Source organism: Harmonia axyridis, chromosome 4, assembly GCF_914767665.1.
Source record: "Harmonia axyridis chromosome 4, icHarAxyr1.1, whole genome shotgun sequence".
Lineage (NCBI taxonomy): Eukaryota > Metazoa > Arthropoda > Insecta > Coleoptera > Coccinellidae > Harmonia > Harmonia axyridis.
This window is the reverse complement of record NC_059504.1, coordinates 28478314-28501591: the sequence shown is the minus strand read 5'-3', so window position 1 is coordinate 28501591 and position 23278 is coordinate 28478314. Positions and strand designations below refer to the sequence as shown.

The 23278-nt window shown below is 33.4% G+C and overlaps 1 protein-coding gene across 2 annotated transcripts in view; it reads right to left on the bottom strand.

The window, feature by feature from the left end:
- Positions 1-19965, bottom strand: part of LOC123678268 — a 91709-nt gene extending 71744 nt beyond the window's left edge. For both annotated transcript variants that reach the window (XM_045615235.1, XM_045615236.1), the window contains exons 1-2: positions 19711-19965; positions 14544-14723 (exon numbers count right to left, since the gene is read on the bottom strand). In XM_045615235.1, coding sequence (XP_045471191.1) covers positions 14544-14723; positions 19711-19759 — 229 coding nt within the window. In that variant the 5' untranslated portion in view covers positions 19760-19965. The remainder of the gene's footprint in view (positions 1-14543; positions 14724-19710) is intronic.
- Between the last annotated feature and the right edge of the window lie 3313 nt (positions 19966-23278).

The window sequence follows — 23278 nt, the reverse complement described above, 5'->3', positions numbered from 1 at the left end:
AAAGACCTCTAAGTAACAGGACAAAATCAATTTCTTTTTAATTTCACGACGTTGCCTCTTCTTAAAGAAGAGAAAACTATCATTCAACAACTCTGATCCATGAAGTCGATAAGGGTTGTTAAATATTAGTTCTTTTCTCAACAAGAGGTGAAGTCGTTAAATAATGAATAATTCAAGTAAACGTTTGTCCTCCAGTCAAAATAAATGGAAATTTTTTACCAATACGAACGGAAACAAAATGTCTTGGCATAAGTACACCTGGACCAACCCTTCACTTGGAAGATAAAATATCGAAGTTGTCCCTTCAGAATAACATACTGATCTATAAAGCAAAAATTGAACCGATATGGACATACGATATTCAATAATGGGGATGTGCTAAGAACTCCAATCCAATCCAAATATTATAAAAAAACTTTTTATGTCAAAAATTAGACATAAGTGATATAATGGAACATTCCAATTGTTTATTGTAGTAATCACTTCAATCCAAAATACTACGCTCAATAGTAGATTCGCCATGGTATACATATATCCAACTACACCATACATTATGAGTCGATACCATTTTTCAATTATGAAATTAGAATGTATTCAATTAAATATCATCAAAACTTGGAAGCTACCTCGGAACCCCTTCAACAACAGAAAATTACAACGAACCATTTGACTTTAAATGAAGTATTGTACAGAAGTATCGATATTGATTGATAACGTCTTCATGTTAATTTACAAATAATCAAATTTAATTAATACTTGAGTAAGGTAGATTGTACATTTCAATAAATGTGTCGAAAAGAGTTGGTTATGTAGTACCCAGATCCCCGAACTAACATTTAAATACAATAAAGGTCTCCACGCCTTCTCGGAACATGCTTACTATATTGAATAACCCCCTTTCCATCATGTCAACTGCTTCTGCACCCGATGACACTTTTTCTCTAAAGATATAAAGCATAACTTCTGAAAATGTCGGAAATGAGATGAGGGCAGTCAGGAACATTCGGTTCAGCTAGAATTCTTGTAGACTCGACAGAATCCGAATATTCCCTGGGAATTTCCAACGGAATTTGGATACAGTTTCTCTTATTTCACACTTCAATATTCGAAGTTTAGGAGTTCCATTGGCACATTGAGGAAACAATTGTTCGGATTAGAAGATTGTTAGAGATATCATCGGAAATGATCTCCTTCGAATCATCTCTAACAATTATTTTCATTGGGTACATATTATGATCTCCTCAGAATATTCAGTGATTAAACATTGTAAGGGTAGCCATAGGAGCATATTTATTGAATTTATTGACTTTCATATATATATTTTTTTCTTTAATTTACTGCTCTGAAATTTGGTGAAAAGATTGAAATAGTTATTTTATCTATAGGTATAACGCCCCTGCTTCTACTCAAGAAATTATTGGAACATCCTCCTTAGATTTATTATTCTTTTTATTATATGAGAATTTTGAAATTTGAATATGGAGCTATTATTTCATATGCATTTGAATTGGAAACTCCGTCAGTTTTGTAGTCACTGGAGTATTGGGTACTTTTTTTTTCATTTTCGATACTTTTGGTCCTACGATTAACATAAATCTTGTTATTATTCAATTAAATGAAAATAATCAAATTTTTAATGGACATTTTCAGAGAACCCAAGTCGTATATTGCTCATTAACCAACTAAAAATAGGTATATGTATAAAGATATATACCAACCGTGAGAAGTTTAATTTTATTACCAGGTCTTTCCGTTCGAAAATCATCTTATACATACAACTGGCTTAACGGAATCAAATTTCAGATAGGATTCGTTCTCAGTGAATCGAACTTAATCATTTAGAGTAAAAGAAACCATTGACCACTTGGTGAATAATTGTCCAATTTATAAATTTCATGGTGGTTTCCAAACTATCCATTCAGTTTCAGATTTTTTTTTGAAATGGGTCGCTAAATTCAAATCAATATAATGGAAACTAATATTTAGTACTCCTTTCTGGTTCTTTTTTTTTGTTTTAGGATTTAATTATATAGTCGTCAACCGTTGGTGAAGAGAAAGGATGGAGAAGATTTTGTTTTGGATGAAGAGGAAGCCCTTCAATATAAATATGGTACCTTATTTTGTAAACGAATACACAAACCAGTCACTACACCTATACGGGGAGACAGAGTTTTTGCTGAGGTTTTTATCTGTTCTCTTGTATCATAAGTTGAAATGTATGATGCCCCGTTTACATTTCCTCTGATAATACTGAGATTACCTCTACACATGCTTTGTTGTTGAAAGTTGATAATTTTTTGTTTTCCTCTATCTCAAAAAAATATATATACAGGGTGTTTCAAGTTCGACGGCCTATTAGACGTTCCTGGAGAACGGGGCCGATTTGAAATCTAAAAATTCGGAATATGACATTGTTCATAATGCCCTATTCAGCTAAAATATTTTCGAAGTTCCAGCACTTCCGGTTATACAAAAATAAAAAAAATTCTCAAAAAAAACTTTTTCTTTCATTTTATGTCTCAGATATTATCAAGATTTCCATTCTCAATTACTCTTTGCTGAAATTATTGCGTTAATCCTTATAGTTTTCAAAATATTAAGGAAAACCCGAAAAAAAAGGAAGAATTCCCATAGTCACTATTACGTGAATTATTTTTACTGTGAATATCCTATTCGTATGCTCAATTCACTTTCTCAGACTAGAATGATGTAGGAATATCGTGCATATCTTGAACTTAAGAAATATTATTACAGGGTGTTTAAAATATTGTGCCAAAAATTGTAAACAAAATTTGATCATAACTTTCGATTTTCAAATTAGAACCCATTTTTTTTGTGATATCGTTGGATTCTACGGTAAAAAATAAGGGAAGTGTCCGAACATGATTATGCTCCCAAATTCAATAATTCAAGAGTTATTCGAGATTTCATGAATTTATGTTATACGTAGGATCAATTTCATTCGATCTGTTTCCAGACAGACTAGCAATGATACTCTATGACCGTGCATAGAAATTTAAATTTCTAATTACTTTACATGTGACAGGTGTTTTCATTATCAAAGCTACAATAATTTCATTTCACGAATTGAATTTCCGATATTCAAATAACAAAATTCTGAATATACTTTCCTCTAATTTATGTGGCAAACCAGTTCATTCCGGCACATCTTGTGGAACAAAATAGACTGGAACTAAGATGTCTAAAAACCAGGTGTATGAACTGATTAGCTTTTGTTTTGCCAATTTTGAAAATATTAGTTAAGCTTCGTTATGTCAACTGTAGGTAGCGCTATTAACAAATTAAGATTCTTGTTATTTATTATTTACCTACGAGTTTTGTGCCATTATGTACCTATATGTATATCTTTCATTATAGTTATGATATATGGAAGTTATTTTTATAATTGAAATACCAATAAACTCTCTCTATTACAAATATTTGAATTCATTCCAGTAAACGTTTCGTGTTTTGTTTCACGACTTTGCACGATCATACTCGGTTACACGTCGCTTTTGATTGGTCAGTATCGGGTTTTAATTAATGTATCCAATCAAAAACAACGAAAAAAGATCGAAATGACAAGTAGGACATTGCGGCGCCGCCACGAACAAAAACTAATATTTGCAATTTGGTGGAATGTCATTGCATTCAAAATTTGACGAGTGCATTCACCATGTTTTTAGACATCTTAACTGGAACGGATTCATCTATTATCTGTCAAATTTGTGATACAGAAAACTGTTCTGCCAACCAACATTTTTCAATGCAAAAATCACTAATAGATATTTATGGAAATTTACGTTAATTTCAATAAAAACGCAGTGAATTCGGAAAAATAATGTTTGAATCTCGTACAGAAGACTCATTCTACCACTCGTTCATTTTCTGGAAGAAAATCAATAAATTCTGCACTTTTATTATAAATATCTAATTCCATATTCACGATGAATGCAATAGAAATATTGATAGAACGAATGAATGAAATCTCTTGAATTATTGAATTTTAGAGCATAATCATGTTTGGCAACTACTCAGGAAATAGGGATCTTGGCTTCAGGACTGCTAATAGGGTGAATAATACACTCAGTTTCAACTGTCAACGTTTCGATCCTATTTGGGATCTTCTTCAGGACTGTAAAAGTATTTATTAAGAATTATTGGACAAATGAACAATCTGGTTACAACAATACGAAAAAAAATACACAAAATCATTTAAAAAACGGTCTTATAGGCTTATACTATACTTCTATATACAATCATCAATAATAGTGAAAGACAAGAAATGACTAGGATTCAGGTGGAATTAGGTTATTTTCTTTTCGATTTTTTATTATATAATTATTATGAAATGAATCATACTTTTTCCTCCACGGTACGAATAAATATAAACACTCACCAATTTAGTCATATGTATTACGATGCGGGTGGAGTTGTTGAATTCCATTAGACCTATGTTGAGGTTTTCTATTTCGTCAATAATCTTATTTTTAATAGTTGGTTTTTGCCACGAAACTTATGCGGTTGTTCTCTTTGCTTGGCTGATATGATACTGGTGTTTTGTATTCGAGTATAAATATGTTATCATTGGATTTTCAAACATGTTCTGATGATATTCTTACTGACACGAATTCATTATATTTATTTGATTTCTCTTAATAAATTGTTGTAAATTATACTTAATTTTTGAGTATCTGTTCTAATATTCATTGTGTCATGTATGGAAATGTGTATCATTTCACTGATACATCTTTTATGATAATTGCATTCTTTATCCAAAATTTTCACTTCATCAAAGTCCAAATAATGATTTTCTTGGAAGTGGTGCACAGCTAGAGCGGTTTTCTCATTTTTGTCTACATTCTTTCCCTGGCAATCGTACTTATGTTGACGTATACGATTTTTTAGGTACTGTTTAGTCATGCCCACATACGATAGGTTGCAATCTTTACAAGGAATTTGGTAAACCAAATTAGATGTCATTAATTTCGGAACAGAGTCTTTTAATTTTGTGTATATGTTCTCTAGTTTTGTGAGTGGATAGAAAGCAAGCTTGATGTTAGATGCTTGATTTTTTATCAAATTACCAACTTTTTCCGATAAACCTTCAATGTATGGAAATTTATAATAGATGATTCCATCTTTTTCCCTCCTTTCTGTATTAATTCTTGTGGTCTCAACAAATTTGTGTTTATAGGAATGCATAATTTTATTTATTAGCTTTCTGGGGTAATTGTTCTTTCTTAGAATATTTTTTATTTTCATTTCATTCACTGGCCAAAATTCTTTACTGCTGAGACTGTAACATCTAAAACATAGGTTCTTTATGGTATTGTTTTTGTGGATTTGTGGGTGGTGTGAAAAGTAATTGAGAACTCGGTTGGACGCAGTTGCTTTGGTATGCCAATTGGTCAAGATTGTTCCATCGTTTTTTCTGATAAGCTGGACATCTAAAAATGCTATTGAATTATCTACTTCCTTTTCTAAAGTGAATTGAATGCGTGGATGGAAAGCATTGAATGTCTCGAGAAATTCATCAATTTTGTCATTTGGAACAGCTATGAACGTGTCATCTACGTATAACTTCAACACTGGTATCACAAATGAAAGTTTTTTAACGCATTTAGAAATAAGGTAATTCATCACTATGTTTGCTGAAGTAGGACTCGCTGGGTTGCCCATCGCAGAGCCCTCAATTTGTAAATATATTTGTCCATTAAACACAAAGTAACTCGATTCGAAAATAAAATCTATAATCCTACATAACATGGTTTTATCTAATTCTGTGTAGGCTGATATATGTGACCAGTTCTCTTTTATGATTTGCAAAACTAAATGCTTCGGTATATTGGTGAACAATGAAACGACGTCCAGTGACACCATCACATAGTTTGGGGGCAGTTGCACTGTCTTTAAGAATTCAACAAGCTCCAAAGAATTTTTCACATTATAGTCAAAAGTTGTAGTCCAAGGAGATAAAATTTGGTGAATAAAATTGGATAAGTTGTATGTGGGGGAATTCAAACAACTGACAATTGGTCGCATGCTCAGATTAGGTTTGTGCGTTTTTCTCAGTCCGTACAATCTTGGTGGTAAGGAGTTGTGTGTTCTGAGTTTTTTCATTGTGGGTTCACTTATCATTTGTTGGTTAAAAAGGTCTTTAACTAAATCGTTACTTTTTGTTTGAAAATTTGAGGTTGGATCTCTGCGTAAAGTCCTATAAGTAGTTTCATCATTCACTAATTCACTCATAGCTGTCATGTAATCATCTTTGTACATAAAAACCGTACTGTTTCCCTTGTCTGATTTGGAAACCATGCATTCAGGATGATCCTGAAGAAATTTTTTTGTTGCAATAAGGTTTGTTAAGAATAAGTTGTTCTTTTTGTTGTTTCTCTTCATTGCATTACAATGATTTGTAGTGATGTTCGTAAAGGAGGATTTGTGATACCAGTGTTGAAGTTATACGTAGATGACACGTTCATAGCTGTTCCAAATGACAAAATTGATGAATTTCTCGAGACATTCAATGCTTTCCATCCACGCATTCAATTCACTTTAGAAAAGGAAGTAGATAATTCAATAGCATTTTTAGATGTCCAGCTTATCAGAAAAAACGATGGAACAATCTTGACCAATTGGCATACCAAAGCAACTGCGTCCAACCGAGTTCTCAATTACTTTTCACACCACCCACAAATCCACAAAAACAATACCATAAAGAACCTATGTTTTAGATGTTACAGTCTCAGCAGTAAAGAATTTTGGCCAGTGAATGAAATGAAAATAAAAAATATTCTAAGAAAGAACAATTACCCCAGAAAGCTAATAAATAAAATTATGCATTCCTATAAACACAAATTTGTTGAGACCACAAGAATTAATACAGAAAGGAGGGAAAAAGATGGAATCATCTATTATAAATTTCCATACATTGAAGGTTTATCGGAAAAAGTTGGTAATTTGATAAAAAATCAAGCATCTAACATCAAGCTTGCTTTCTATCCACTCACAAAACTAGAGAACATATACACAAAATTAAAAGACTCTGTTCCGAAATTAATGACATCTAATTTGGTTTACCAAATTCCTTGTAAAGATTGCAACCTATCGTATGTGGGCATGACTAAACAGTACCTAAAAAATCGTATACGTCAACATAAGTACGATTGCCAGGGAAAGAATGTAGACAAAAATGAGAAAACCGCTCTAGCTGTGCACCACTTCCAAGAAAATCATTATTTGGACTTTGATGAAGTGAAAATTTTGGATAAAGAATGCAATTATCATAAAAGATGTATCAGTGAAATGATACACATTTCCATACATGACACAATGAATATTAGAACAGATACTCAAAAATTAAGTATAATTTACAACAATTTATTAAGAGAAATCAAATAAATATAATGAATTCGTGTCAGTAAGAATATCATCAGAACATGTTTGAAAATCCAATGATAACATATTTATACTCGAATACAAAACACCAGTATCATATCAGCCAAGCAAAGAGAACAACCGCATAAGTTTCGTGGCAAAAACCAACTATTAAAAATAAGATTATTGACGAAATAGAAAACCTCAACATAGGTCTAATGGAATTCAACAACTCCACCCGCATCGTAATACATATGACTAAATTGGTGAGTGTTTATATTTATTCGTACCGTGGAGGAAAAAGTATGATTCATTTCATAATAATTATATAATAAAAAATCGAAAAGAAAATAACCTAATTCCACCTGAATCCTAGTCATTTCTTGTCTTTCACTATTATTGATGATTGTATATAGAAGTATAGTATAAGCCTATAAGACCGTTTTTTAAATGATTTTGTGTATTTTTTTTCGTATTGTTGTAACCAGATTGTTCATTTGTCCAATAATTCTTAATAAATACTTTTACAGTCCTGAAGAAGATCCCAAATAGGATCGAAACGTTGACAGTTGAAACTGAGTGTATTATTCACCCTATTAGCAGTCCTGAAGCCAAGATCCCTATTTCCTGAGTTGAATGCAAGGACGAGATTTGTTGGATTTGGCAACTACCCTTATTTTTCACCGCAGAATCCAACGAAATCACTAAAAATAGGGTTCTGATTTGAAAATCAAAAGTTATGATCAAATTTTGTTCACAATTTTTGGCACTATATTTGAAACACACTGTGATGATATTTTTCAAATTCAAAATATGCACGATATTCCAACATCATTCTAGTTTGAGAAAGTGAATTGAGTATACGCATTGGATATTCACAGTAAAAATAATTCACGTAATTAAGACTAAGGAAATTCTCTCTCTTTTACGGTTTTTCTCAATATTTTGAAAACTATGAGGACTAACGCAATAACTTTAACGAAGAGTAATTGAGAATGGAAATCTTGATAATATCTGAAATATATAATGAAAAATAAAGTTTTCTTGAAAACATTTTTTTCAATTCTTTTATAACCGGAACTTGGAAAATATTTTAGCTGAATAGGGCATCATGAACAATGTTCATTTTTAGATTTCAAATCGGCCCCGTTCTCCAGAAACGTCTAATAGGCCGTCGAACTCGAAACACCCTGTATATATATTTAGAGTACAGACCCATTTCAGCTCAAAAGTCTGTATAATTAAAGACATTGTGACGCAACGATAGAGCGATCGATTGGGAGACCAAATTTTTTTTTGAGTTTGGTTAGTAATTGATAAAAAATTCCGAGTATTCCAACCGTTGAAAAGAAAATATAAAAATTTAATTACAGTTTGGGCCTGCACGATGTCTTATGTAGATACTTAACTTGGAAACACGTTTGAGCATACTCCTAATGAGATGATCGATTTCCTCTTGAGCTTCGTCATCCCAGACCATTTGCACCTCGTATTGAAGTGCCTTTAGAGTCCGTGGAGGATAAGGTAAACAGAGTAATCTCCTTTCCATAATGTTCCAGAACTTTTCAAAACTTAAAATATAGGGAGGAGGTGGCACTGCCCCAACATGAAAATCATATAAACCATTTCATCTTTACCAAAATTCAACTAAATTTTATTGTATTCGGAAATCACTTTGACCTCTTAATAACAATATTTTGATCAGTAATAATAATCGATTTACTAGATAACAGTTTCTGTGGCACTGCTCCGCCATGAAAATCATATGAACCTTTTCATGAATGACAATTTTTTTGGATGCCGATAAAACTCTCCAATCGTTAGAATACACAAGTTACCAATAATACCTATTATGTACAGGGTGGCCAACTAAGCGAGGTAAGCGGCTATATCTCAGGATCCGCTCATCGTAGAGACTTGCGGTAAAAATTTTTACCACTAAAGTGTACAAGAAAACACACTGGAAATTGTTTTGAAGTTCATACCTCTACCGCTAGGGGGCGTTATAGCTATCGTCGTGTAGAAAAATGAATTTTACTCGAAAATGTTTCATATGAAGTTGAAGAAAAAATATCATCACTGTAATCCTTGGAAATTCTCTATCTTGTTGAATTATCACTTTCGATTTTACTACATCAAATAAGGGTAGGTGGGAGGGAGAAATCTGACTGATTGAAGTGCCTGTATCCTCAGTTTGGCTCAACATTTTTGAGCAAATTAGATCTCGTCTGAAAGATAACATCTTGTTGATTGAGGACAAAATATACTCAAGATAAATTTGTTTTTGCTGCTTTCTATAAAGGGCGCTATGTCAGAAGTTCACTATTTGTTCATTTCATTCCGAAATTTCAAATGTAATGATAGGATTTTCTTAACAGAAACAGAATTTACATCAAATTTGCATAAAAAAACCTGAAGGTCGCAAGGCGATATTATCAGGCGTTCTGGAGTTATGGCCGAAAGAAGATATTCTTCAACTGATGCATTGCGAAAAACCAAATTGTGTGTTGAGGTTCTGACAAAAACAGAAATCCCATCAAATTTGTATGAAAAAACCATAAGGTCGCAAAGCGATAGCTTCAGGCGTTCTGTAGTTATGGCCGAAAAAAGATATTCTTCAACTGATGCACTGAAAAACTAAATTGTGTCTTCTGATGGCGATTCATTATCCTTCTAAACGCCACGGCTCCTAGCGTCTTTATAAAACATAAGCGGTCAACATGTGCAGCGCAGGACACGACTTACACTCCCACATATTGCGGCTTCGCAGTGACAGTGCCGATGGCACTCAAAGCATTGCTTTTCCGCCCCCACAACTAGCTTGTGCTTTCTCTCTCCTCAAATATACCGCCGTACCTCATTCTCTGATAAATCGTTAGTACAGTGTGTACTGACTTGGTGCGGGCTCAGGGGATGGCGTCGTAGGCTGAGCATATCTCTCTAAATTGGCACCGCTTGGTATATAAACCAAACCACAGATTCAACATGCTCTGCTATGAAGGTAGAAGGTTTATTTGGCAGAGATCACTGAGTGCCAGCCTGATGATTCCATCAGTGATCCCGAAATGAAACTCCGCTATACTCATAGCATACCTTCGAGATAGGCTTGGGAACGCCTCGACAAATTAGCGATGAATAAATATTCTCTTTGGGCATGCATGGTTTCTGTACATGGGTGATAATGCGAATCGGTGAAAAATGATATCTATTTTCTATGGAAAGGCATGTTCACCAAACTCAACAATCAAGTTGATTTTGCCCCTTGATCTCATGATCTTTCACCACTTGGACACGTCTAGGATATTATGGATAGATTACTGCGTTCACCCCATCCCTTACAGAAGGCACTAGATGAATGTAGCCTTGGACGACATGGAAATCGATTTTCTAATTAGGAGTATGCCCAGACGTGTTTCTTAGTGCATGCAAGATATGGTGGGGCACAACACATGTTCAACTTTTTTTCAATGGTTGGATTTTTCTGAAATATTCTGCAAATACTTACTCTTGGGTTTGTGCCTCAACGTTACCTTGCGTTCTAAGATAATGGGTTATTGAGGAAGCAAGGGTTGTGATTTAGATGCGGATCATCTATTAATGAATATTAATTTCTAAAATTAACATAGTATAGGTATATGATATAATTCGAATGTCATCAAGGCCAACTACATAATCTATAAATGATAACAATCAATTAGTGGAGCAATATTAAATCTACATTACGAAGTGCATTTGAAGCTACGTAGATGATTCTTCGAACAAATTGAAAATATGATTGCCAAATAAATTGTTTCATTCAAATTGAGAAATATGCAACAATTTCTGAAATTTTTATGTGAATATTTTTAGTTTGAAAGGAAATCTAAGATATTTTGATGGTCATTTGAAGTATTTTCTCTCCTTTCGTACACTACCAGAACAAATGTTGTCATGAATTCATAACTAGGTATAGAGTTTTCTTTTTTATTTCAAGGATATTTGTACCTACATACAGTAGTTAAATGTTTTATAAGAAAATACTTGGCTGAACGATGATCATAGGCAAACTACCCTGAAACACAAACTTCTGTGTAAAACAAACCCAATATAACTACTTTCTGTATGCCATCTTAGCCTTCTGCAACCATCGAGCATACACAGACAGAATTGCTATTCATCTCTGAAGATGAGGTTATGAATTCTGTCTCTGAATGCTTCCATGATTTTTGAGATATCAACTTAAAACTGTTCATTGCCCAAATAATATAAACAGCATGGCGTATTGGTTCAGTTCCACCGCACAGCTTTACTAATATTGTTCAGTTAATTATGGAATTCGGGATATGGTATTCGGAATCTGAAACCAATAAATCATATTGAATTGAATTGGCCCAATTGCCAAGTCTGCAGCTCTCTGATTTTGGCAAGTTTCCCTGAGCCTGAGGCATTCAGGGAATTATTTCGGATAGTATTTCAAATCTGCAGGAAAATAGACGAAATGAGTGCAATGGAAAATTTCAACAATAATATTTCCCTGGACAATAAGAAATTCAAAACGCTCTGCGAATTACCGTTTGTTATATTGTCATGGAATCATTAGTATAAAATAATAGTAATTTACGTAACAAGTCCGGAAAATAGGATTTTTTTGGACGAAGAGACAAAATTCCAGGACGAGCGTAAGCGAGTCCTGGAAGTCTGTGAGTCCAAAAAAACCATTTTCGGGCGTGTTGCGTACAATATTTTTTCGGCAACCATGTAGAATAACACTATCGCTGCTGCTTTCCATATTTTATTGCGATTGCGATAAAAAAACATGCAAATTTTTGACAACTAATTTCATATGAACTGTCAGCCGTTATCTCGGTTGCTATGGATTCTATGATTCTTTTCCGGCCTAGTCCGGGAAATGCTACTTTCTCAGAGAAAAAGCGTCCGGGAAGTGAGCACTTCCCGGACGGTTGCCGAAAAAATATATTACACAGGGACTACTTCCATATTCAGCTTAGTAGAAGTTGATTCACTTCAACTGATTTTCGAAGAACTACAAGATCTTCTTTGAATTAATTGAATTTTTTATAAAGATCCTTTCTACGTTCCTATCTCCGAATACTGGTGAGCCAAATGCCTTTTGAAAAATTTTGAAATCTGAATATTGCAATAATGGATTTGTATAAATTTTCAAATTGATTTCCTCATCTTTTCTCATGAAGCTCACATCCAATTTCACTGTGATTTTCATGGATACACATAATTTTTAGGGAAAAATGTACGCCCAGCGAACTAAGCTTTAACTTCAGTTAAAACCGTTAAGATTATATAAGGTTTTAAAATAATCCCTCAAAAATTTCAAATGACCATCGTGAAAAATTTTTTTTCGAATATATAAATCAAATCAAGTATGCATCGGTTATTCATACAGCCGATAGAAGTCAACTATAGAGATAAATGATTCAGGAACAGAAGATGTGGGTGGGTGAGGGTGAATCCAAAGATATCAATTTCTTCAGTGATTTCCAAAAATTGATCGGTGGAATTTCATTCGTTTTCAGATATTTTGTGTGTGTATTTGTGATAATTGTGATTGAATATGTTAACATCTCCTGATTCAAACTGTCATATCTCATGTACTTATTTATTTCTTATCAAGCTGCATATATCCAGATTCCTAAAATTCCGGAATAGTTGATTACCAACTCGATCGTTCATTCAGCAGATAGGTGAATAAACTAGACTGAGTGGATCAGAAAATTTTGTCCATCACTGATGATTTTCTTGAAGTAATCAAGTTATTAAGTACATAAGATATGTCAACGTCAGTTTAATTCTGGAGAATTTTTTTGTCTGTTGGAAACCCTGAAGTAGAATTGAATACCTAAAATGAATAGTTTTCAAAATGCTTCGCATTTCATGTTTTACGTTGTTCGTATTGCCGCAGCCATCTCAATTATTTATATATATATATATCAACTTCTTTGACCCCCCCCTGGGATCGCGCTTGATTCAACGCCAATTACCACGAGAGAAAAGTTACTCCATCGAATTATCAGTGAAAGGTGAATCCTGTGATTTTGAATAATCCTGTAGTTCGTATTTTATTAAATGTAAATGAAACAGGGATATCGGTAATCCATATCTGAAATATCAGCTTTCTAGGATTCCGAAGTGAAATTTGATCGAATCTATGTTTTGCACAAAAAAGAAGTATATCAATCAATTAAAATCAAGAGGCTACGGCAATTCGAAAAAAGTTTGTAGTGACTCTGTCTGCTCGCAGTTGGCGCTGTGGATTTTCGCACCAAACTACTTCGACCCCAGCGGATTTAAAGGGTTTATTGCAACGCAACAGTCTCACCTTTCCACGATGGTGAGGAAGCGTGTGTCTTGGGCAGGGGTCGCTGGATAGCCTAACTGACGAGTCCAACAGCGATCTCGGGACGAAACACCAAACCCCTGGGAGGGAACGCACCTTGTAATTTGGCTCGAGAAAGACTCGACAAAAGTTATATACAGGATTTGAAAAATCGAAGGTGTTAGTACTTTTTGATATAACTTCTGTCTCTGTAAAAGTCTAGGGTATCATTGACCATGGCACATCCTGTATATGGATATGTTTACTTGATCTGTATTTAGAAAGTATCGTAGTTTCTTTTTGCTGATGCCGCTATGAACCGAAATTTCCAGATTATACTTATTGGAAACGCGTATTTTTTGACACAAAAGTGGCGAATTTTGTCGAATACTTTCAGATATATCGAACATTACGAAAAAGGTTCTTTTTTTTTCGAATTATTTGGAAAAAATATATCCCATGATTATAAATACTGAACTGCTGGTCGGATCTGCCGATTAACAAACCTTACTGGCGCATTCAAACAAAAGCAAGGTAATAAGTCAGTATAAGGATACACCATGTTAATCGCCAACGTCAAGGGGTCTTGATTGGCACACAAAGAAGAAAAATAACTCTCTATGTAATTCCTATGAAACTTATAGTATTTGCTGAAGAAAGGTTCGGTATACCACACAATACATTGCGACAATATGATATGAGCTAAGGATGAATGAATTATTTTCGAAGTCGAATTGCAAGCAATTCCAGTTGTAATCTTCATTCTTCCTACATGCATGGCTAATGCAATATTTTTTTTATTTTCATTTGCTCCATAATTGATTGAACTCACCTGGTATCCATTGATAGACTAGTGTTCTATTATTCTTATTGAAGAACCACTTGACCACTAAGTCTTCGTCAGTTTCTTCCAGTGTAAAATCGCAGTCCAACACAGCAGCATTTCCATGTTGTATCACTTCCGGCACTTGAAGTTTATTTATTTTAACACACGCGACAAAAGCGAATGTTCCTGAAACAAAATAGAGATCTATGTTATCTGATGACTGGTTAAAGTACCGTATAAAAAACTAAAAATCAGGAATCAGCCCCGAATCAGGTGAGACATTATCTTGTTACCAGAGTCTGCTCAACGATTCGCTGTTGGGCGAACAATTAAGAGAGGTAAATGAGGTTTCAGTGATCAGTTCAAAAATTGGTAAGCTTCATTTTACGCTAGAGTCCATCGATTTATATGAGGTTTTCAAGAGTACGTCATTGCGGAAAGTCCTCATTTATAAATTTTTTTGAAATGAAAACAAAAACAATTAGATGAACTTTTATTGAGAATAAATATATGCATGATATAACTTTCCGAACAATCATTAATTTTTTGATGAATTTTCACATAAAAATATCCTATAAAAAGTCTTTTCGAAGGCTGAAAATCGATTTATATCGATTTATATGAGGTTTTCACTAATATTAATTTTCGAAAGTACGTCACTGCATAAAGTAATCATTTATAAATTTTTTTGAAATGAAAACAAAAACAATTAGATGAACTTTTATGAAGAATGAATATATCCATGATATAACTTTCCGAACAAACATTATTTTTTTTATGAATTTTCACATGAAAAATTATATAAAACGTCTTGTCAAAGGCTGAAAATCGATTCATATCAATTTATATGAGGTTTTCACTATTATTTATTTTCAAGATTACGTCATTGTGGTAAGTCCTCATTTTTAATTTTTTTTCAATGAAAACCAAAATAATCAGATGAACTTTTATTAAGAATAAATAAACGCCTTATATAACTTTCCGAACAAACATTAATTTTTTGATGAATTTTCACATAAAAGTATTATATGAAAAGTCTTGTCAAAGACTGAAAATCGATTTATATCGATTTATATGAGGTTTTAACCTATATTTTTTTCAAGAGTACGTTATTGCGGAAAGTACTTACTCATTAATTTTTGCGAAATAAAAACGAAAGCGAACAGATGAATTTTTTATTGAATACCTAATAAATATATGCATGATATAACTTTCCGAACATACATTTATTTTTTAGGAATTTTCACATCAAAATATCATACAAAAAGTCTTGTCATAGGATGAAAAAACGGTTTTTCTAACATTAAAAATGAAGACGTAAAAACGTATTTCGAATTCTTGCATATGGTGGAAGAAGACGGTGAATCATAGGAACGTTTGAATTTGACTCAATCATCCTGTAATGTGGTGAATTCTTAAAAACGCTGAGAGAGGTATAGTTCAACTTTGGCAGATTACGAGAAAGCCACGTGGTATAAACCTCTCTTAACAGTGCTATATGGTAGGTTGGTAGAGTGGTTAGGTTTTATCCTATAAATTGGAAAGTAAATTTTCGGTCACAGGTTACATCCGCTTATATATCAAAAATTAGCAGTGCTGTGCCGAATTGGCAAAGGAACGCAGTAACAAAATCTACATAAAACCCAACCGGTTCTCATAACTGGTATGTGATATAAACTCCTAAAGGTGGGCACTCACTTCAGAAGATACGCAAAAAACCTGAGATCGCACTCGCAGCTACTGTATTTCAGTGTGTACGTGTGTACATCTCCGCTATACAAAGCCCGATCTAGAGTAGTTCCCCAAAGCAACTAATTAATTCCTTCGAGACTGGAAAAGAAACCGGGGACAAAACCGGGGAAAACAGAAAAATCCTAAGATAGCTTCAAGCCACTTCGGGCGTGTCCACCTTGGGAACTAATTATATTTTCATTGCTTTATAAAAGATCGGTTCGCCAGTGAATACCTACCTCAAAGTAAAAGCATTAACAATGGCATCGGATAGGCGGCTTGAAGGGAAAGGACGGATCTGCACGGATTTTTTATTAAAGTATCGCACATATCTTATCCGTTTCACCGCCAGAATTGGGTTTGTTGCAAATATGTCTTGAAGTGCTCAGAAACTTACGATTGCTCTAAAAGAAGAACATTTCCAAAAACGAAAGGAGGATAGAAGAATGGGGGTCCATGACAAGTTAGTGATGTGAAGAATCGTTTGGTGTGTTTTTTAGGTGGTGGTGTGATTGGACCTCACATATTCGAAAAGAAGGCTGGTGCAATTCTAACAGTGAATGGATTGCGCTACGGAGCTATGATTATTGATTTTTTATAGTCGGAGTTGATGAAAGATATTGATGAGGACGACGTTTGTTTCCAACAACGTTCCACAGGTGCAACGAAACAATCGCAATTTTACTACTACAGAAAAGGTCTTGTCCCTATTTCTTCTCGAAGAGGTGATCACAATTGGCCACTGAGATTTTATGATGACCTTCAGATTTTGAGCCGCATGGAATATAATATCTATGCCAATGCTTCACGACCGATTCAAGCCTTAAAGATGGAATTCGTGAAGTTATTGAGGACATGCAGTCGCAAATGTGAGAATTGGTCAATGGAAATTTCATAAAAATAATAAAGGTTGTGCTGTAAACGTAGCCGTTGCAGCCATTTGGCTGATATCGTTTTCCATTTTTAATGGTATTTCTACCACTTTACAACGACATACTCTGAAAAATTGAATTACAGCCTTGTTAGAATGTTGTATGTGATTAGACTACCAGTGATTGCTTCGCGTGCTGTCTTTTTATGAAGTTTTACGTGACCTTTAATAAAACTTAAACAAATTTGAAAAAAACAATACGAATGTGGTGCGTTTTAAATTTTGCATGGGGTAATTTTTATTTTACAAGCTTTTTTCTAGGAGTTCTTGAGAAGGTACCAACCTAGGGTCAAAAATTCGACTGAGAAAATTAAGAAATTCCAAAAAAGAGTTTTTCTACACTCATACATTTCACTGTATCAGTTAATAGGAAATTATCATAATCGTGAATCAATCATGGGGTTTGATGCTGATGTTCTACCACACGATGGTAGCAATAATAACATGAATTTAACTGCTTTAATAAATAGCAGGGTGTTTATGTTGGAGGGTAGGAGACAAGGTTTACATCCAAAGACCATGTCAAACGACTAAACTTTATGGATCTATAATTGACTGTGCCTTCAAGACAAGTCATCAATGTGGACGAAAAACTATTACACATTTTTCTTCAATTTGAAATCAGAGTTACTGTCACTAAGAAAAAAATAGAGGAAAGAGAGGTGACGAGACAACCGACAGAACAATCACTTTCCAATCAAATCACTAGTTAATCAATTATGTTCTTATCAGAACAACAAGTACTTACAAGTACTGAGTAAAAAAGACACTCAGAAGCAATAAATGTAGTATATCTAGAAGCGTTTTTAATATTTGCATTTACCATTAAAACACTCTCTATAAAAGTAATTTTTCAGTTATCCTCGTTGAATGTACACTTATGTTCATGAAACCTAGATGAGTAAACTGATCGATTATCGAATAAATCTAGTTTCTGAATTGAAATATGTGAATACCATTTCAATATCCGAAATTCAATGAGAAGGTGCTCAGTCTTTCGATATATTTCATATTGCTGTTAATAAGATAATAAGAAGATTCAGTCTGATCAAAGATATTTAGCTTAAATTAATACATTGACTAGGCTAGCAGATCGTACAAATAATCAGATCTTCGAGTATTCATTTTAGTTCTCATTCGTTATTATATCTTCGAAGAATTCAATTTGCATTTATTGACCCTTTGTTATTTATTATACCCATGCTATTCAATTGAATGATTCATTCAAGGAGAAAATTCTACCAGCCGTGAACATTTTTTGGGGAATTTTCAATTCAATAACATTTGTTAGTTCGTCACAAAAAGCTTTTCTTGTATTACACCACAAGTTGGTTAGAGACATAATTTAGAAAAGGAATCTCCCAATTAGTTATAGCCATTGTCAAACTGATCTATGTGTTTTTACAGGTGAGAAACAAAGAACTAAAATTGCAAATTAAAAACATGCTCTTGAACAGAGCATATACATAATAGTTATGGATAATGGACTAAAAAATATTCTTTTATAGTTGACAATATCTCTGAAACAGATGATTATGAAAAAACAAATAACAACAGGTAGCCTGACAAACTGATGCCTATTTGCTATAATTTTTTTTCGAAGTATCAGTAAGGACATCGAGCAACCTTATCGAAATTATTCAGCATTATACTGACTGATTTTTTAGTTTTCGTGTGAGAAATTAAAGAAATGAGAAAAAAATCTAACAGAAGATGATTGAAACAAATAACAACAGAAGAACTTAGAAACTGATGCAATATCAATTATCAATGAAGCAATTGAGCATCCATATCCAAATTATTCGACATTATAGGACGACAAATTTTTTAGTTTTCATCAGGAAATGGTCTAAATGAGAAATAAATTGTTTTCTGTTCACAACTTAATCACACAAAGTCAGATAAACATATTATGATGACAATTTTTCCTGTTTTTACTTATTTGATTGTTTCGGTCTTTACTTGACGAAAGTTCATTTTGAAATGATGAAAAAACAATATTTTGGTCCCGTTATTTTATTTCTAGCATTGTTTCGTCATAACATGACTTCTTCAGATATCCAGCAATACTCACCAAAAGAAATCATGATATGACGAAACAATTATCGTAGAAATAAAAATAGCGGAAGTAGGGTATAGTTTTTATTCACAACTGTAAATGATTCAATTCGAAGAATATTTAAATGCTTTTTTCTTCCACTGAAATATTATTGATATACCAATTAATTTTCTTCAAATTTAAATTTCCGTGAAGTGAACTCTTCATACTGAAATGTTGAAATTCTCGAGATATAACCCAATAGAAAAATAGTGTATCACAATGTTATTATTTTCTTCTGAAAATCAAATTATTAATTAATGACTTTTTCTTCTTATTGCACAGAAAATTCCAGATAAATTTGAATGAATTTTCCGTGTCATCTTCGTTGTTAATGAAAAATAAAAAAAGAGTAAAATTCATAATTACATATCGTCATCATCAATCAAAATTTTTTTCGTTCAGAAACTTACCTATTACAAGAAAAAAATACACATTTGTTTTAATATTCCCACTACTCATTATAATACATCGTGTGTTCACATTATGAAAACACGCGCTGCACGCTATTTCATCGAAGCCATAAACTCCAAAAGTTCCCCCAATCTACTATAACGATTATTAAGTTATCACGAAATTATAATATTTCGATCGTTCCTGTGATATCCCGATTTCCGTGATGACGGTACGCAAAGTTTTCAGGAAAACCTCCCTCCGGTGACTTTCGGAGTCGGAGGAAAACTATCGCAGAAGATGCGAGGAAACTCCATTTAAACTTGCGCCTGCGCGTTGGGCGACCAAAGGAAGGGAAACTCTACTGTCGGAATTTCCATCGGAAATGTTTCATTGTGATACCGTGGGAAACATCCGGAACATTTCTGTTGTGGTAAATCCCGTGCCTGTAGGATTTGCGTATTGCGAACCTGTGTGTTCGGGGTTTAACTCTATAATCTGTATTTTTTATGGCTTGGCATGTTGAGATGTCGAGAAGGTAGTGGATGAATGCCTGTAGATCACGATCCGTTAATATTGACGTTGGCGAAAACATCAAAGTTATATTTCGAACGTTACATTTACTAGGATTTCTTCCTCGAAATTAATTTTTCTTTAAATTATGGAGATTCATAAAAAAAATATCGAAATTATCATCGTGGTGCTGAAATCTCCACTATTTAATTTTTTTGTTTGAACTCACAGAATATTAAAATTATTCAAGATCAGTGTCCTACAGTCCAAAAAACTCACTGAATTTACCAGTTTGTATTTTTTTTCACGAACTTGCATTTTAGGAATTAGTAGTAGCCTACGAGTTCTTTCAGTTAGCACTGAAATAATAATAATGATAATAATTTTATTTAATCCTTTAAGAGACTACATGGTGTATAGGACAGGTCACAATAAGAAAACTAAACAACTAAGGAGTGACATAAATATTCATTCACTGAATAGAAACCTTTTTTTTAAAGTAGGTTCTTGATTTCTTTTTTGAAGAATTTGAAACAGAATTCACAGATGGTGGCAAATTATTGTATAACTTGATACTTCGGTACAATGAAGAGCATTCAAATTTATGGGTCCTATGTCCTAAATTGCATATTTCTAGTTACATAATTATGATGACTTGATAATTTAATCCATCTGTCTTCATTTTCCTTTGCATATAGCAAGCATTTGAAAATGTATATAGAGGGTAGGGTTGAGATTCCATTCCCAATAAAGACTGGATTACAAGATGCCAACATATGGAGGTTGAATATTGTACGTAATACCCGTTTCTGAGCTACAAAAACTCTGGAGAAGTCAGGGCTACTTCCCCAGAGCAAAATGTTATAATGTTATATACCAGGCTATGGTATACACACATTCCCAATTCTATCGATTGCAAAAACTGAACTGTTCAATTTTTTACATAATACGTCAATATGAGTAGTCCATCTTAAATTCCTTCCACATGGATTCCAAGAAATTTTGCAGTTTCTGATGTTGTGATAGTATTGTCCCCACATTCCAAACTAAAGGTACTCATTTCATTATTTCTTATAGAGAAGTAAACGCATACAGTTTTATCAACGTTCACCATCAAATTGTTTGAGCGGCACCAGTTAACAAATTGCCTCATAATAAATTCATAGGAACTCTGAAGTTCATCAGGACTCCTGCCAGAAACCACCACAGACATATCATCAGCAAATAGCGTTATTAAGAAAGAAGCTAAATTTTACAGGCAAATCATTTATAAAAAATATAAATAGAATCCTAGCACCAATCCCTGAGGAACTCCAAATCCAATATCGCGATTTTCAGAATAATTAGGTTCCTATTTTAACAGACATAGTTCTTTCATTCAGTCCAGGAATACGCCCCTAAAGCCCAAATTATAGCACTTTTCGAGTATGAACTCGAAAGAAAGTGTCACAAAAGCCAAATATAAATAAAAAATAGACCTGCCACTGACAGGTTCCTATCTAAACACCCATAAATGGATACGAAAAAATTTACAGAAGCTGATTGGGTTGAATAACCGCTCCTGAAACCGTGTTGAGCAGGATGGATTATGTTAAATACACAAAAAACACACCATCCTGGTGAAAAATATTTTTTCGAATTCTTTGGAAAACACTCTTATTTCATTCAGATTGATCTTCTTCAATAACGGGATTACTATGGATTTCTTAAGAACATTTGGCAACTTCGCCATTGTAATTGAAGCATTGATGATATATGCAAAGTATTCACTAATAATTTGGCTTGCCTCCAGAACTTTAGCAGATATGAAATCGATACCGACGCCTTTTTATTTTTTAAATCGTTAATGGCATCCTCAACTTCCATTTTAGAAACAGGATTGAAGAAAAAACTACTGTTTACCATAGGAGTCAATGTGCAAGATTGTGATAACTGATCTCCATAACGAATTATCAATTTCGAACCAGCAATTGTGGACAAATGTTTTACAAAAATACTAGCTAACTGACTTGAATCACTACACATAATCCCATCATTACGGTAACCACTCGATCTTCCAGTAAGATTATTTAAAATATTCCAAACCGTCTTATTTCTATTTAGGGAAGAAACGATAGTTGAAATATAAAATATATATTTTGAGGTCTTTATAAGTGACTTATGATGTTGATGTTTGGTCTGTTTGTAGTTATTATATGTCAGAGAGGAACCAATATGCCTATGCAGTCAATGAAGTTTTGAAAAGTTGCATTTACTTTGGATTATATCAGGTGATATCCATCATTGTTCAAAATAGTATTGAATATCATTTACAAATATCAATATCACAATAATAATAAAGATCAGTAAAATTGCATTTAGACAGAAAGGCCACAAATTTATCTACAACAGCAACGCTCGGCTATACTTAACACATCACTATTTGTTTCCACTAATAATAACTTTAATTCATCCAGTTTGTAAGTAATACACTGGGTGAATACCCAGTGTATTTCCTTGGTTTACGGCTCTTATTTCTCACCACATTCCATTCCGAACTTGTTTGTTTTGGTCAGCATGGAGAGAAGATTTACTTATTTCATTCATACTATTATTTGTCAACTGCACTTTTTCGATAGCCTAACCAACTTCAGTAAGAGTGAATTTCTTCAGGGGCTTAGATTTCACCTTCAAAGGAGCGGCAGTTAAATATTCCGCAACGCATTTTTCTTCGTTCGTAGAATGTGGCTGAAGAGCATCTGTTGCAGCTGATATGGATGTTACAGGTGCATGGGAATCTCCGAAAGAAACTGTTCGTACGGATTTACAGAAAGCAAGTTCAACAGGTAGTCATAGATAATTTTTTCAAATCTTCTGTGAAATAGGTATATAAATGATCGAATTCAATTGAAATAACCATGACTTCAATTTTTTGGTTGATGTTGACTCTTATTTGAGTCATCATGTATTGATTAGAGTCAACATCAATCAAAAAATAAAACGAAACTATCCAAATTCTCATTTTTTTTGTAAATGTTGATTTGTATACTTATTCCACAGGAGAGTAAAAGAGAAGTTCTATACCATATAAAAGTT